Raw genomic sequence first — 18,207 nt, forward strand, 5'->3', positions numbered from 1 at the left:
TATACTTACCTCTGTTTGTATCATATTGAATGGGCGTGATGCTCGCAGTACTTCCAGGCGTCTGCAGGTGAGAACGAGCTCGGGGCAGCAGGAAGAAGACGGTGCCAGGCTGGTAGACAGATTGCAGAGAATCTATTGTCGGTCCCACCAGGCGGTAGAGATGTCAGAAGTGTCTTCGCTCTAGTGTCTTCGTCAGATGCAGTTTTAGTGCGACTGGCTCGTCGCTCTCTGCCTGTTCTGATGGCTGGCCCGTCCAAAGTCTGTCGTCCTGTGGTGCAAAGGACTCACTCAAGTGTTTAGAACAAACTGGCCTCATGGAAGGAACATCTAGTCTTGCTTATACATACATATTTTGAAATTCACTCGTATACACGTGTATATATGAGTATTTTAGCACAAGAGCTTAAACAATTTTCATTAAAAACAAAAAACAGGTAGTTTCTGTGTTCAAGTGTCTGCCCTTACCTGTTAAATGAGTTACACATGTTAACTTGTTTAATAATCACATGGTATTATGGGGGCTGCACGTTGCTATGGTAACCCTCCCACCAATAGTGGTGGTCTGGTGATAGTGCTACAGACTAATAAGCCCACCAGATTTTCTTGGCGTTGCAAGTTTGAAGACGAGCATAACCTCCATCTGTAATCAATCTGTGAATAATGTTTTTTTTTTTTTTTAATGAAATGACTACGTCTCCCATTTGCCTTTCTAATATATACCCTTTTTGTTTTTGTGCCATACTGAATGGATTTTAATATTGAAGTTTATTGGAGAAACTCATTGAAAAAGTGAGTTCGACTTCAGTCATTCAATTCAGTTTTTATTATATTTCTACAGTTCAAATGTAACCTGTTCATTGTGTCTACTACGATCCTATACCCATATTTTTCACTTAAACGTGCTTTGCTACAGAAGAGTCGTCGCTCCAGTGTCTTCATTGGATGGAATTGTGACTGTCTGCAGCTCTGTGCCTGTTATGATAACTGGTCTGTCCAAAGTCAGTTTAACCAGTGATCTCAGCTCTCGGCCTTCCTGGGTGTACACGTCTCTCAGTACTAAACATCTTGTGCTCCTACTCCTGGACACTCCAAGTAGGTTGCAGTTCTAAAATGGACAGTCTCCTTCATCACACAAGTACACGTCACTTGATACGGATAAATTGGTAATAAGCTTGTCATTGGTAATTATGCGTACAAATTATTTGGTTGATCATTGTGCTTACAGTTTAACCGTTGACCATGTGGTTAATCTTTACTGTGAGGACGAGCTGTGGATGGCAGTAAACTGAAATGTAGTCACTCAGGAGCAAATAAAATTGAATCAAGGGAAAATAGATGGCTTTTGTGCGACAAACAGGGGTTCTAGTGTCAGCAGTAATGGATGTCACAGGATGGAATAGGACTGAACCAGTGACTCAGACTCCCGATGTGTGCATGAGAAATACATGAGACGAATGACTTTATAAACTAGTGACTGTATTTGATTTAAGAAAGCTCCAATATACCTAGACTTCAGAAGGCACACTATAGAGACTATGTTTGAGTGGTGTATTTACAGTCACAGAGTCTAAATAAATACCCACTACACTGCTCATGAATGTACTTTTCAGGGGGCGAACGTCTGAAAAAGCTTTTTGCTTGATGAAATCAGGCAAAAGCGACTGAGCCGTTAAAGACAATAAACTCTTAATCAATAAAAATAAACAAAACTGTTTGTTTTTATGTTTTTATACATCTAAGCTCAGTTGTAAATACATTGCCACGATTGTATTGTTTATCTAGAATCTGTTGAAGGGGCAGAAATAGCACTTTATGTGTTGTTTGGCAACAGGTTTGTCAATCTGTCCTAGAAATCTGGGTTGGTGCGCATCCAAGGAGAGGTTTGCTGTCAAATTATTGAAAAAGATCTCAGAAAAAGAAGGTAATCATGGATGTTTTTTTTTCTTCTTCTAATTTATTCAATTATTATTATTATTATTATCTAGGAAGGAATATCTTTTTTCTTCCTCTCTAACTAGACCGTCTACGTTTTTTTTAGTTTTTTAATTTACGTTTCTGGGACCACCGGAAGTGACGCAGCAGCCTGAACCTCTCAGTAGCGCGTCCCACAAGTCGCGTTGACAGAGAAACCCGTCCGGGCGGTTCAATGACGTCTTGACGGGGTTCAGCAACACGGCGTGCGTTTAAACGACGAGAGAAGCGAAATGGTGCACATTCCCACTGATGGGCATTCTTCAGCGTTCTCGGTGTGCGCGTTCATGGCGCTGTAATTGGAAGCGCCGCTCTTGGTATTATTATAGGTGCTGCGCTGTGCGTGTGGAGAGAGGGAGAGAGAGAGAGAGGGAGAGAGGGAGATCTATCTTGAAGAAGAAGAAGAATCGGTTCTCAAAGTTTATGATTACTACAGGCGGTGTAGGACATGGATAATCAACGGAAAAAGAAACTGACATTCATCACTATTGGACTGATTTTCTTTTTCAACGGTGTGGAATATGGTAAGCTCTGTGATTCAACATTATCCCAGGAGCGCCTCGTCACCGATGCGTGACAATGATTTCTTCTACACTTGTGACCCTTCACGAATAAGAGTGTTGTTTTTTTCGGTACTTATCAGCAATAATAAGGGACTTAAGTATTTTAAAAAACGGATTATAATTTTTTGTGCACCGTGTTTGCGTTTCTCGTTTTGTATTTTCTGCAACTTTCCCGTGTGCAGAATCATTTGGCAAGTTGTGTTTTTGACAATTAAAGAAACGCTCAATCCAAAAAGTGTCAGTTAAACTCAAACCTGGATTATAAGAAAGTTAAAGTCAGTTTTTTTTTTCTTTCAGTGTAAACAAGTATTGGCAAATACCAGTGAGCAGAATTATTAGGCAGCTGAAAGGAAAACGAATATTTTTCCCATCTCATGTGTTTATCTGTTAAAGGGAAAATAATGAAGTGAACTTTCACAATGAAACATTTCATTTCCTTTCAAAAACCCGCCACAAGACTTCCACCCATAGAGTCTGAATTCCTTCATCTGTTGACGATCAAACCAAACTTCCAGGCTGTTTCCCTTCATTCTAAATCTCCCATTAAAGCAGAGCCCACACCTTCCCATTTGGGGTTTCAGTCAGGAGGGGAAAAGGGATCACGTCAGTTCCATGTCAAGTCATGCAGCGAGGTACTTTGACTGTCCTACATAAAAACCACGGTCTTCTTGGAAGATGATTGGTTTTAGGTCCACCTTCCACCTGAAAAACGTCCAACGACCTGGTCAATGCATGTAGCAGAACCCCACCTTCACCTGGCTGGAGCTTTGTGCCATTACTGATCAATCAAGAGCCACTGTCAGGCCATCAGTCCACAAACCAGTGACAAATCTCTCTTCAAATATTTCTTCACTCAGTCTTGACATTTCAGCTTCTGTATGTTGTGATTTCAGCCTCCCTTCCCTTGGCCATGCCCTCTGAGCACTGGACACCCGGTACTTCACGGTCCTCCATGTTATTAACAGTGTGCCAGCACGGGAGGACAACGGGTTCCTTGGAGCGTCACGCTTCTCATGAATGTTTAACGACTATTTTGTGTCTTTCCTTTTCGTCTCGATGCATTTTCTTTTTTCTAGACCCTGTTGAGTTTTTTTTGGGTGGAGTTCACTGAGCTCCTTGAGAACGGGCCACGCTTTCATTCATGTTTGTAGAAGTCGTCTGCATGCCTTGGTGGAACTTGGTAACTTAGTGCGCTCGAATCAGAGCGTTGTCTTTTGGATACTTAAACTTTTAGATACATCATCTCTCAGGTAATGTGTCTTCAGCAAGAACACGTGTTTAAAAAAAAAAAAAAAAAAAAACATTTCCGATGTGTTGCATCGTTTTTAAGGCTCTGTTGTCAGGTGGTGATGAAGTTTCTGTGCAGCTGCGGTGTACTTAAAGAATACAGATACAGTATGAATGACGTCCTCTCACCTCTTGTCTCCTCAGCTGTGATATTACCAACAATATGGAAGTACTTACAGAATTTCGAAGCAGAGCCTTTCTTCCTGGGGTTGACCCTGTCGGCGTTCAGCCTGAGTGGGCTGCTGTTTGGGCCGCTCTTTGGTTTCTACTCGGACCGAACACATTCTACCAAGGGCGTAATCCTGCTTGCGGTTGTGTTTCAGATCGCTGGTGGGTCCACGCTTTCTGTTTTTGTTTTTATAACTCTCTTGTACAACTAAGCTTTTGCAGAACTTTGATGTGATTTGAAATCCCTGTTTTAATTGGATATGTATGGTGCATTGTGATCTGGGTGACGGTGCTCAGACTGTCACCCCCGCGACCCGGAAACGGATAAGCGGAAGAAAATGAATGAATGAATGAAAAAAGGAACACTAACCCTTTCCCCGATTCCACTTTCTTTTTCACTGTCCAGGTAATTTAATGTACTTCATGGGCTACTCCAAGTGGATTGTACTGTCCAGCAGATTTGTAGCAGGTGAGATACACAGAAACCTTCGATGCTCATTAACTGTGACTGTGAGGAATATATATATATATATATATATATATATATATATATATATGTACAGCTCTGGAAAACATTAAGAGACCACTGCAAAAGGATCAGTTTCTCTGATTGTACTACTTATAGGTATGTGTTTGAGTAAAATGAAAATTTTTCTTTCATTCTATAAACTACTGACAACATTTCTCCCAAATTCCAAATAAACAAATATTGTCATTTAGAGCATTTATTTGCAGAAAAGGACAAATGGTCAAAATAACAAAACAGATGCAGTATTTTCAGACCACCAATAATGCGAAGAAAACGAGATCATATTCATTTTTAAAACAACACAGTACTAACGCTTTAACTTAGGAAGAGTTCAGAAATCAACATTTGGTGGAATAACCCTGATTTTGAATCACAGCTATCATGCGTCTTGGCACGCTCTCCGCCAGTCTGTCATCGTTCTTCCACTCCTGGCGCAAGAATTCAAGTAGCTCAGCTTTGGTTGATGGCTTGCGACCGTCCATCTTCCTCTTGATCACATTCCCGAGGTTTTCAATGGGGTTCAGGTCTGGACATTGGGCTGGCCATGACAGGGTCATTGATCTTGATTGACCTGGCTGCGTGGCGTGGACTATTGTCCTGCTGGAAAAACCAGTCCTCAGAGTTGGGGAACATTGTCAGAGCAGAAGGAAGCAAGCTTTCTTCCAAGATAACTTTGTATGTGGCTTGATTCACGGTGGGATTCAAACCTGCACACTTCCAATCCCAAACTTTATGTTTTTTTTTTTTTTTACTCCAAATAGAGTTGAGTGCTGGAGAACTCTCTACATATCAAGCTGTGGTGATTAACAAGTTTTATTCTTTCTTTTCTCCCTCAGGCATTGGCGGAGGTGTTGGCTCGTCCATCTTCGGCTTCCTGACCAAAGTCACCGCCTCGGCGGATCGCGCCAGTGTGTTCGCTACCATCATGGCGTGTCGACAAGCTGGGCTTTTGATTGGTTAGCGCTCTTGTGACTTTATGGTCATGATAGGATTTTACATATGAAATACCATTTTGGTTTTGGCTCAATTCATCAAAGGCTTGTTCGAGCCCCATATGTAACGACGACCAAAAATGTACCAACGACTCCCAATTGTTATGAAATATAATGTAATAAAACCTGAAATGAAATTACTAATTGATAACGTAACAAAACGTGCTGAGCCCGAAATGTAATGATTTTTTATTTTTTTTTTGTAAAACCCAAAATGTAATAACTGGTCAACAATGTAAGAAGACGCTGACCACAAAACTGAAAACTTTTAATATTACATTATGAGGCAGGCAAAGATATTCTTCCTCCTAATAGTGTAATAATTTTATTACATCAATGATTTATAGTTTGGACGTGAACTTGAACAGTTTCAAATTGAATAACACTGATAGAACGAGTTCCAAACATTTGTTTATATGTACATCTATATACAGTTTATGGTCTTTATATATGTTTATATGTACATCTATATACCGTTTATGGTCTTTATATATGTTTTTATGTACATCTATATACAGTTTATGGTCTTTATATATGTTTTTATGTACATCTATATACAGTTTATGGTCTTTATATATGATTGCTGTTGCCCAAGTTATTTATAGTTTCTCTTCTCCATCTATTTGTCCAATCATCAGTACAAAATGTGTTAGTATTAAACAGATCACGTTTAAGTTCTTGTTCACTCTTTTTACATTATTTACCAGTTATTAATTAATTCTTTTTTATTTTTTAATTTGGGGCCTCAGCACTTTTGTTACATTATCGACCATGGATTGCATTTCTGGTTTTAATACATTATAATTTATAGCACTTTGAGTCGTTGGTACATATGGGGCTCCAACAAGGCTTCATAACTTAACGAGATAACAAAAGACGTGGTCAATGTTTTGAAGATCCATGGGAGGAAATAACTTTGTGTTTAATGCAGGTCCAGGATTCAACTTCTTCCTGAGGCTATGTGACTTCCGTTTAGGTCCTTTAGTAGTAAACAAATATAATGCTCCTGGGGTAAGGATAAAAACACGTCGGCATCCCGTAGCATAGTTGCGTTAACCTTGCGATCTTTGAACCACCTCGATGTCGTGTTCCTCTTCCCGCCCTTCAGCTGTTCATGTGCCTGGTGTGGGCGTGCTTCACACTGGTGGTGACCTTCATGTACTCGGACCTCCTATCACCGGAGAAGATGAAGCCCAGGGACCGTTCGAGAGGCGAAAGCAGCGAGCAGGAGAATGAGCGAGGGGTCGAGGACGACGAGGCAGAAGGCGATGAAGAGGAAAAGCCACTGATGGGGTCCGAGGAGCTGGTGGGGTCTTACGGGTCGGTTGTGGGATCCAAACCGGTCAGCCAGCGTGGCTCGACTGCCTCCAGCGACACAGCGGATCGGATTTCTGCGTCTCCCTGCCCCGCAGAAACGGACATCGCCGAGTCTTCAAGCCCGTTTAAGAATTTCAGTATTACCCAAGGTAGTTCAATTAGATTCTTTATGTTGTTAGTTTGTCTCAAGGGGCTTCCTTTTTTTTCTTTCTGTTCAGGCGAGTAGGTTTTACCCAACATACCTGTATGACGTGTGTCAACTGTGTTCTCCCGTCTTCATAAGAAATCTGGGATGATATTTCTGACCAAGACGGGAGAACACAGTTGACACAAGTGAAAAAAGTATGTTGAATAAAACCTACGTGCCTGAACAGAACAGAAGAGAAGAGAATATTTATTACCCAAAGTGTGTGTGTGTGTGTGTGTGTGTGTGTGTGTGTGTGTGTGTGTGTGTGTGTGTGTGTGTGTGTGTGTGTGTGTGTGTGTGTGTGTGTGTGTGTGTGTGTGTGTGTGTGTGTGTGTGTGTGTGTGTGTGTGTCGCTGTCGCTGTCAATTGTTGATAGTTGAAATTGATAGCTGCAAAGAAAGATAATCCACGGACCATGTGTCGGTATAAAATACGATTCTTAAAAGGTGACACTTATGATTTTGTCTGTTTGATCTTATACGCTTTTGTCAATCACAGTGGTTAAAAAAACAACAACTAAGATTTCGAGTACAGATTTAATATGAAGTTTTTTTCCAACCTGTCTATGGAAGCTCTTTGAATGGCTCTGGCGTTCTCTTTGCACCAGAGTTCCTGAGGGAAGAGGTTGTCGTGTTGCTGGCTGCTCAGTTCATCATCCTCTTCAATCAGACTGTGCTGGAGGTACAGGAAAGACACAAACTGAGACGTCTTCTTATTGTGTGCATGCAAATACAGACAATGGGCCACATTATTCAGTGCTCCATGTTGTTCCTTATCAGGCCTTGGCATTTAGAATGACTCATCCCACTGAGGCCAACGTCAATGTAAATTCTCTCCTCAGACGATGGTGACGCCACTCACCCAGAGGTGCTTCAACTTTGGGGAGCTGGAGAACAGTTTCATGTACTGCCTCGGCGGCCTGGTGATCATCGTTGGCTTCGCGTTTGTACGCTGGCTGACCCGCTGCGTTGAGGAGCGAGTGGTTTTCTCCATTGGCCTCGGCCTCGCCAATGTCGCCTGTGCCTGGTTCCTCGCCTTCCTCGCGGACCCACGAGGTCAGAGAGATGCTCTTACTCGAACCCAGTCTTCACACAAACTGGCAGTTCTCATATGAATCGCTTTATCTCTCCACCGCCAGCAACGCAAATTCCACTCAGATAGCGCATTATTTACAAGCGTGTCCCCTTGTGGACTTCAAATACCTGTTAATCAGCCCGCTGGTGTAAAGAAGACACCATCAGCTGAGGAGACTGATGACATTAGAAAGTCACCTGACTTTCTTTCAGAGGAAATCTCTGCTGTCATCGAGACATTGTGGACCTGGCGGAGGAGGAAAAAGTTCTTTGTACCAAGAGCACAGAGGACGACAAGCAGACAGCCGACCTACTATTACTGATAACCGTCAATTCAGTGTTCTTTCTATAGTGCCAAATACCACATACTCAGAAAATCCCCCCAAAATTCCACATGATCAAGCAGAATAGACTCACATTTAACAGGAAGAATCCTTTGCGGAAGCAGGCTTCAGAGGTGATTGTTAGACAAACACATCAGTGTCAACTCTGAACAAACAGGTCGACATCCCCGGCTGTGATGGATTCAATGGAAATAATTTAGTTCGGGAAACATCTGCATGCCTTTGTAATATCTTCAGACCTGATAAAATGCTTTTGGCACCATGAATGATGATAACACATTAGATGAACTGGTTATGAGGCCTTGTTCTGGACTGGGCATCGAGTCATTTCAGGAACTGGTAACAGTTTAGTGAAGCATCTTTGGATATTGCTTATGGTGTCCAGCAGGGGTCAGTATTGTCTCCTTATCCATTCTGTACAGATGTCCCTCTTTGACAATACGAATATTTCAAATTTTTCTAGTAATTACCAAGCTTTATGATAGAAGATCAATACAGAATTACCAACATTGAAAGTGTGACATGATGGGGATGATGCACCACTGAATTTTAACAAAACAAAAGTCATACTTTTTAGGTTTGACAAATAAAATGTAACTATAATTTGATATAGTGGTGCATACTGGGTTGATATCGATCAAAAGCAGATTCTTTTATTGTCTAAAATCGAGAAAGAGCTAAATGTGTGGGATTCAATATGTTTCATTGCGTCTTACTCCTTCGTATTCTGTTATTTATCTTTGTAAGACATGTTTTCATTGATGATGGTTAATGTGAAATTATTTTCTTATATCAAACATCCTCATAAAAGTCCAGTACTGCACTGATTGGCACTGCAGTTATTGTGTGTTTTATTGCTCTTGTATTTTCTCTAGGTACATTTGCATGGCAGATGACGGAGTTCGTCATTGGATTCTTTCTGCAGGTTGCAGCTTTGCCCTTTTTAGCCGTGGCCCAAGTCTCCCTCTTCTCCAAAGTTACTTCTGAGAAAACGCAAGGTGAAAATGAAAAACTACACCACTTAGTGGACATGCAGCTGCGTTACACGTCTATCAAGTTTGGTCGTTTCAATCCAGTCATCCTGACGACACACTAAATAACATGAATATGAGTCTTAAAAATCTAAAATGAATTTAGTTGTAATTCCTCATAGTTCCATGAAAGCACTTTTTTCCCCAATAAAACAAAAGTACATTTAACCTCAGAGTGTAACGTGGCTAATACTGTATGTAACAGCTGGCTGTTTGAATATGGAAGTATCTAATTGTGTGATCAAAACATTTCAATATTTCTACATGAATATTCATACAGAAATGATTCATGGATGTTTGGTTCTTTTTAATACTCACATATATAAACAATCACATAAGGTCAAAGTTTTTCTCTCGTTTGATTTAATTTGTTGTGTGTTTGAACTGTTGATTGAAGTCTTGCGGTCACTCTTATCTGTCCAGTTCTTACACGTGTCTCTTTTCATGCCACTGCAGGTTTCAGTCAGGGAGTGCGTCGCTCTGTGGGGGGTCTCGCTACCATCCTGGGCCCTTTGTGGGCCGGCGGTCTCACCAATGACATGTACGTTATGATGGGCGCCATGATGGGACTGCTAGTACTGCTGACGGTAAGAAAAGCAGAGACGGGGTTACAGGACTAAACATCAAAAAGCTAAAAACTGAAAAAAGAAAAGGCCAAATCGGTTAACCTTTTTCCTTTTAATTCCCTTTGTGATTTTCTGTTGTTGTTGTTGCAGGCTTGTTTAGTCATCTAGTAAATTTAGCGGCATAATGAATCCTATCCTGTATTCCATCAAATACAAAACTTCAGTACACAGAGAAAATCCTCTTTTAATTTAGATTGCAGGATTTCATCTATTAGCTATGAGCAAAACCTTTGCAGACAACACTTATCACCAAACAGTGCTTTTATTTAATCCTTTGAAAAAAAAAACAAATAAAACCGTGCATGCTCTCTTTTTGACTTCACTGCTCAAATACACTACATTCAGAGTGGTTATTATTGGGCCCCATAATTTGGATAAATGTTCGTCTAATTTCTGCTCCAAGTCAAAATCACAATGGGATTATGTTCTTTTTTTTTTTTTTTATGTGCAGATATATATATATATATATATATTTTTTAAGCTTTATGAATATAATGGGAACAAATAAGAAACAAACAAACCACAAAAAAAGGGTTTAAAGTCAAGAAAAGGAGATTCAAGCTGACAGCTATAGCCAGCAGCTCCTCTTGGATTAGTGAACAAACAAGCATAACAAAATGCTTGTAATGAAGCCTGGGTAAACCACAGCACTACAACCCAATGTTTCCACCGTTATTGACAAAGAAAGCAAAACATTGGTTGCGCGTCTGAGACTGCGGGGAGCATGCACTTCCTAAATTTTAAAAACATGCCCATTTTGGGATTCCTCCTACTCATTTTTGGATTAAAAGGAACATTTCTCCAAAGCCCCTCTGTTTTTGTTTATCTGAATTGTTTTATATTACTTTCACCAAAAAAAGACGTGGCACCAGATTTAGTGCTGCTGCAAAGATGACTTACGGTACATTAAGGTGCACATACGTACATCTAGTTAAAGTGCAGACTTGCTGAACGCATGAAAGGCTTGAATGAGGAAAATACTACATCGATATGATGATAATGATTTAACAAGCTTGTGTTGAAATAGTGGCGACAACTGGGGGAAAAAAAAGTCAGAAATGTGTTGTTGGTTTCATCATTTTTATTAATTGTCACTTATTCATCTATTTTAATTCAGGAGAGCTTTTTTTCTTCTTCAGATCATCAGATTATTTTAATTAGTTCTTATTGTTTTGAATATTTATGAACAGTTATTCAATTCAAATTCATGTGTATTGTCGATTCCATTACAAAAATAATTTAGATGCCCCAAGAGGAAATTAAACATTTGTCTTTTCAAACAAATAATTGCAGCATATTTCTTCTCGATTTCTTTCATTTCATGTTTGGCTTGTTTTTTTTTTAGTTTTTTTGTTTTGTTTTGTATTTTATATTAATGCTGATAAATTATGTGTTCCTAATGCAGGTCATGTTGGCCGTCTCGTTCCAACGTCTGGTACCTCCTGTCAGTAACCAAACAGACAATTCAGAGAGCTGTTAATCCCGCAGGTGTGAATGAATGAACAAACTATTAAAGGTACAGTAGTCTTTTTTTTTTTTTTTTTTTAATTTTCAAACTTTGGACAAGTATGATTTCACACATTAGGAGTTGGATTATTTGTGGTTTGTTGTATATTTGTGATTCTGGAGCTCCCTCTAGTGGTGTGTTGGGGCAACTCATGAATGTATATTTCGTTTAAAAAAATGTTTTTTTTGAAAATATATCAAATGATCCAAATAGTACAAAACTTAGAATGCAATTACGTATTTATTTATTTAGTTAGTCAGTTGGTTATTTAAATTCATTTCATTCTTTTTTTTTTTTTTTTTTAAATAAAAAGAAAACAAACAAACACTTCTTTACAATACAATTGTCGAGCAAAATGAATAAAAGTGAGCAGAAAGACAATTAACTAAATATAAAGGTCATAGGTTTATATAAATATAAACCTATGACCTTTATATTTTAGATATGTTTTAAATAATAAGTCCTCAGCTAACAGGGTAAGCCTCCATTCTGTATGTTCAGGTCAGTAATAGAAGTATAGAACTCTATATTTTCTCAGAGGGTACACACGGTGGACATTTAGAGATCCACTGCTGTAAATAAGATAAGATAAGAAATACTTTTATTGTCCCCGTGGGGACACTTTTTGTGTATTTGATGGAGCTGTAGCTTACAAGGTAAAAAGGGTATCGAGGATGTAGAATTAGAAAAGAGTCAGCCAAGGAAGTGCAGCAGTGACCAGCCTCGCGTAGAAAATACACACACATAAATATATACACAGGATAATACAGCAATATTGCACTGATTTTACTGCATTATTGAACCATATAGCTTATTGCACTGCCAGTTATTGCTGTATATTGATGGTGAAATGTACAATGTTGATGTTTTAATGGGTTTTTTTTTTCTTTGTTTTTAGCAAGTTAAACACTTCATAGCATCTCTTTCTCTTCTCATGCTTCATCTTTTATTCATTTCTTTACTCAGTGGGAGTTCCTGTCCTGCACCTTCAGTCTGTCTTCCTTCTGCAATGGGGACACTGTGTTTTGCACTGTTTTTTTTTTTTTTTAAATTAATGTCAATTGAAGCCATGTTTGTCCTCCTGTTATTAATATTTCTTTCTCTGGAGCAGGCAAAACGGACATTGTACAAATTATAAAGGATGTATATTTGTGCTGTATAGGCCAAAAATTATAGTTCACTTAAAATTTACATATAACATATGTAATAATTTAGAAAATATAGCATTTATAGATAAATAACCATAAAACTATAAAACAAAATGACTGAATATGATGTCTGTGCTTTAGTGCATACAGTAACAGTAACTGCTACCCGATAAATAATACCAAAGAATGTGTTTTTAGATTTTCTTTATTCTTTAGTGGAATATGAATTCTTTTTACCCTCAGCCCAGCGTTGTAATCTATTTCATCTATATTGGGTGATAAACTTGGCAAAACCACAGAAATTCTGTGTTTGAATTACATAATTATTTATTGTTCATTTGTTCTTTACAGCAGATTGTCGTGTGTGTGTGTGTGTGTGTGTGCGTGTGTGTCTGTCTGTGTGTTTGCGAGCACGCACGCTACAATCGGCAATTTTATTGGTGCTTTTTTTATTTTTGTAAATTTTCATTTAATTATTGAAATGTCAAAGAATGTGATCGGTGAAAACGGACTTATAAAGACCGAAGACTCTATGCCTCTTAAAATAATTCAAAGAATTGCATATCCACAAGTAACATATTGATGTGTTTGTCACACCAAAGCAATAAATATACATTTCTGATGGTATATTGAACAAGGGAGTACAGACATTTTTCATTAATTCAAAACACTTGTTGTGTTCTTTTTGTATGGAAACGGTGTCGCATTTTAAAATGTTATTTGCTTTAATTTTGTAGAATTTAATCGCAAATTGTCTCCACTGACAAAGGGTTACTGTTTTCTTTTGTTTCCAGCGAATGAATAAATAGTTACTTAATTAGAAAAGAGCGGCACGTTGTTTGTGTCTTACTGATGTAATGTGTGTTTTACACAATAGTGGGCGCTCTTGCCCTTTGGAGATTGTTCTCTTGCTCGGCTGATGGCCTCCATGAGTGTGTGTGTGTGTGTGTGTGTGTGTGTGTGTGTGTGTGTGTGTGTGTGTGTGTGTGTGTGTTTCCATGTGTGTGTGTGTGTGTGTTTCCATGTGTGTGTCAACAGTAGCTGGAAAACCATTTGGCAAAAGTAAGTTTCCCTGAAATGTTTCCCACCAATAAGCCTTTGTCATTGTTTAAGCACTTGAGAGGAAAAAAAAACACATAATTAAATTATGTGTCTTGATAAGTTGTGAAGTTTCATACTCCCAGCCTTAAAAAAATAATAATAATGAAATCTCCACTATGTTTTCCTAATATTATATTCACACACAATATAAATAAATTCATATATATATATATATATATATATATATATATATATATATATATATTTAATTTATTGGAGTTTTATTGATCAGCTATTTAATCTGAGAAACACTTTATTCAATGCATGTGTTACTAATGTTTGGATTATTTTTTTGTATATTGGGTTTAGCTCAGCTTGCACCTCTGGGTGCAGTGATTCATATTTAATAACGTGTTTAGTAAAATATTGCATCAAGTACTAATGTGATTAAAGCAAAACTTTAAAATATAACATAATATTACAATTGTTTTATTAAATTAAATATTTGGATTACAAACCAGTTGAAACAATGTGTAATTAATTAATGGACTTAATATTTTACTTCTTTTACTTCGATTACAATTTGTTTTTACACGGTTGTTTTTAATTATTATTGTAGTTTACTAACCTAATACTTATACATTGTTTCAGTTAAACCATCACAAATGCCAAATAGTAAATATTCTACACACTAATATGCACCATGTGTGAATAAAAAAAGAATATTTTTTTTTCTTTATTATATAGTTTATCAATATTTTATATATAATTTGACCACATCTTTTATTTTACTGCTTGTTTCAAGCATTATATTAGAAACAACACATTTCTCTCATTTGGGAAGCCTGTTCATGCTTCTGATTTCAACAAAATCATTTGTATTTATACTGTGATTATATAGAAAGTGTTCGTATTCCAATTAAAGGTTACCTTTATAAAGTTAGTCAGAGTTTTTGTGGATATATTTTGGTCATTAATGCGATTTCAAGCACATTTCAAGGAAAGCATTTTGAAAGATGACATCTCCGAACAATTGGGCAGAGTCCCACTCGGGGTCGCTGCCGCCTCGCCGACGGTCGGAAACGAGCGTGAGGTCGAGATGCTTCTTGCTCGTGACGAGACATCGTCTGTCTGCTGACGTGGTGGCGAGGGGGCGTGGCTTCCGCTGTGAACTTTACTTGAACCCGTTTTCGGGTTGGGTGGGGCTAGGTCAGAGATGTTACAACACAGCGTCAGTAACAGAGATATTTTGGGTATCTGCTTTTTTTTTTTTCCACTTCAACATGACTGGATCTCCCCCCACCCCATCACCACCACCACCACCACCACACACCCACCGCACACTAAATCCCCCAAACAGAGTTGGCCTGCAGCAGCAGTCTGACCGAACAGTAACCCTGCGTATCGGGGTCAGAAGTGCAAAACACGTCGTGTGTCATATCTGCAATTGTTGAGGTAAATTTGGCAACCTCGCCCCTCCTCCTCTCTCGTCAGCGATCGCAAAGGATAGGCTAGGAGGCATGTACAACCAAATCCAGTGATGATAATAGACGCGTGAACTTTGGGTGAACTGCATTTTTTTTTTTTTTTTTTTTTTTCCTCTCATCTCGAAAGGGCAACGAGGGCAAGCCGAGTTCAGTTGGACTTTAACGCTTGTTGCTGTTGTTGTCTTTCCTTCAATCTCATCCCAGAGGCTTCATCGCTGACCGACCCTCCTCGAACTGGGTCGGCCTGGTGTGGGGACAATACGCCGTGGCCACCGCGGCTCGTGTGGGACATTGCAGCTTAACCCGACATACATATTTCACACACGGCAAGTGTGGACCATCAGCAACCACTTTCCCCACATATCCCTATTTCCTTGTCCTTTCGTGCGCACTTTGCAAGCCCTTGTCCCTGCTTCGTGGGTTTAACGTGGCCGTTCAAGAATAATGCCTTCGGTGTGATTTCAAGACTTTCGTCAAGCTCGTTGAGATGGGTAATAAATGGATGGGAGTGCTTCTCAGGCTTGAACTTTGGAGCTTTTGAGTTGTCGGGCACATAAAATATTTACTTTGTGCACTGGTGTCACAGATTTATAATGTTTGTGCAAAAAAAAAAAAAAAAAAGTGTTCGAGCCGCAGCCAAATCAAAATGGTGGCACTGACAGGAACCTGTGAAAGTCTCTGAGTGTCCCTGCAGAGCTAGCACTTGAATCCTGACTTAATAATGAATGTGTCGCTCTGAAGAGGTGCGACGCTGCAAACACAGGACAGTTATGAGGCCCCCCCCCGGTGGATGGAAAAGCAGAGTGCTTGAGTTGTGGCATCCTGGAGAAATAAAGGATGCAGTGACATAAAGCCCATCCATAAAAAAAAAAAAAGGCTCAACTCCAAGTTAAAGTTAGACTCCAGCCGAGTTTCCAGAGTTTAAAAGGTCATCAGGAAAGTCCACTTTTGTTTGCTTGCCATATGAAATATAATTCATCCAGAAAAGTGGAGCTCTATTCCTTGTCACTGAGGGGCTGTGTGGCACGGAGAGGTTTTCCTCTTCATCGGTCATATCTGGAAAGCGGCGTTGTGTAATGCTTCTTCTGACTGAATGAATAATTAAGTGTGTGGAGCCTATAGCCGGGGCACCCAGGGCTGTGTTGTGCAAGTCCGCCAGCTGCTACTGAGCTCAGAGTTCTGCTTGGTCAAATGGGTCACGCTTTATTCATCTTCAGTGCTGCAGACTTCCATTGGAACAACCCCCTCTTCATCTGAAACCATCATACACTTAGTGTAGATTAGAAATTCAGGTGGTGATTTTCACCTTTGACATCACAGCGGTCTTGACCTATGCAGTTGCCGGGACTAGAGTAGCACGCCGGGGATTAAAGATACTTATAACACATTTTACACTTTTGAAAGAAATATTGTTCCTTGTGGCCGTGAAGAATACTAATTTCAAAATACCAGGCCTTTACTCTATATATTTATTCTTTTGGTGTCGTATGTGGGCTGCTGAAAACTTTAATTTCACTCTGGATTAATATATAGTATCTATACATACTTAGTTAAACATTAAATCTACTCAAGATGGATCAAAAAATTGGTTTTATGGTATTACATTTCTTCCCAATAAGTTTTGCGTAAAAACTTGTACAACTCAAAGTTTGTACTGATTGACATTTGAAAAAAATACAAACAATTCCTATTTATATTTCTGTTTGTGGTGATTCAAGAAGGTCAAGAAGAGGGCAACAGTGGAGACGGAAGAAACACTGAAAACATGTACTCAAGTCCAAATACTCTGACGTAGCTTAAATTGTAGTCCGTGGCTAAAAGTTTAGTTGGATGATACCCGAGCGAAAGTGAAAACTTTTCCTCCCAAATAAGACTTGGGAGTATTATTATTTTTATATCTGCATTTAATTGTGTCGTTAGTAGCACGCATGAGCACTTGATTGACTTTTAACCAATATTTAGATTCAAAGCACAAACAAACAGTTTGACAGTAAAAAAAAATAAAAAATATGTAGGGCAGGAATTTTATCTGTAAAATACTAAAAATAATGAAATAATCAGGTATTTTCCTCCGATGAACATTCTCTTTAGCAACTTAAGACATTTAAACTTGAGAAGTAGAAGACGTGGTGTGATTTGGTTAAATTACATAACTTAAGTACAACACTGTGATCCTGTGCAGTACATAATTTCATATAATACTGCCAAAGATGTTTATTTAAAAAAAGCAGTTTAAAAAGTTGCTATTAAAAAGAGTTGCTGTGTATTCAGGTTGAAGTCCGCCTGGGGTCTGCAACCCCGAAAATATCCCCAAACCTCCGAATCCTCAAAATCTTCCCATCTCTCTATTAAACTGTTGTTTGCAACCTGTGCCACTGTTTAATTGGACTGACCCCGGCTCCCCACCGCCCTCGCCCGCCCGATCAGCCCCCGCCGCCCTCGTGCGTCCCCTCTGCTCTCAGAAGAGAGATTACAAGCCCATCTGTATCGCCAGAGCCGGGGCCACGCTAAGCCGATGGGAGCTCTGCTCAGCAAGGCACCGCCGCAATTGTTAACCCTGATTAACTTGATGTGGCGTTCAGTAGAGGGAGCGGTGTGAAAATCAAGCCAGTGCCGTGACCCAGTGCCCCGCCGCTGAACCGAGGGGGAATCGGGTAAACTGTGGGAGGGTGGATGAGAAACTGCAGCCAGGGGAAAAAAAGAAAAAAAAAAAAAAAGAGAGAGAAAGAGCGGTGCAGTTATGGCGTAGAGATTAAAGTGGGTTAAAGTCTCCACCGGAGATTTCAGGGGAGGGGGGCGGGAAACGTATATATGTCCACATAAATATCTTTCTTTGTTTTAGTGCAGATGGGCGTCGGTTGCAATATCGACTCCAGCAGTAAAGCATAAATTGGCATGACTTTCTGTGTCTCTGTGATGGAAATTTGTCGACCCAC

At 39.4% G+C, this 18,207-nt stretch overlaps 1 protein-coding gene across 1 annotated transcript; it reads left to right on the forward strand.

The window, feature by feature from the left end:
* Positions 1–2,089: 2,089 nt before the first annotated feature.
* mfsd8l1 (major facilitator superfamily domain containing 8-like 1) lies at positions 2,090–13,564 on the forward strand. Its single transcript, XM_080474035.1, has 12 exons — positions 2,090–2,495; positions 3,966–4,151; positions 4,396–4,458; positions 5,355–5,474; positions 6,442–6,521; positions 6,619–6,976; positions 7,622–7,695; positions 7,856–8,069; positions 9,307–9,429; positions 9,919–10,049; positions 11,494–11,604; positions 12,562–13,564. Exons 1-11 carry the CDS (start codon positions 2,420–2,422, stop codon positions 11,566–11,568), a joined length of 1,500 nt encoding a protein of 499 aa, XP_080330161.1. The 5' UTR covers positions 2,090–2,419; the 3' UTR covers positions 11,569–11,604; positions 12,562–13,564.
* The last annotated feature ends 4,643 nt before the right edge of the window (positions 13,565–18,207 follow it).

This window comes from Lipophrys pholis (assembly GCF_963383615.2).
Source record: "Lipophrys pholis genome assembly, chromosome: 10".
NCBI classification, from domain to species: domain Eukaryota; kingdom Metazoa; phylum Chordata; class Actinopteri; order Blenniiformes; family Blenniidae; genus Lipophrys; species Lipophrys pholis.

Coding starts and splice junctions, on each gene's coding strand:
- mfsd8l1 (XM_080474035.1), top strand. CDS start 2,420: ATGGATAATCAACGGAAAAAGAAACTGACATTCATCACTATTGGACTG. Junction 6,522..6,618: donor ACAAATATAATGCTCCTGGG/GTAAGGATAAAA, acceptor CCCGCCCTTCAG/CTGTTCATGTGCCTGGTGTG. Junction 8,070..9,306: donor CTTCCTCGCGGACCCACGAG/GTCAGAGAGATG, acceptor TATTTTCTCTAG/GTACATTTGCATGGCAGATG.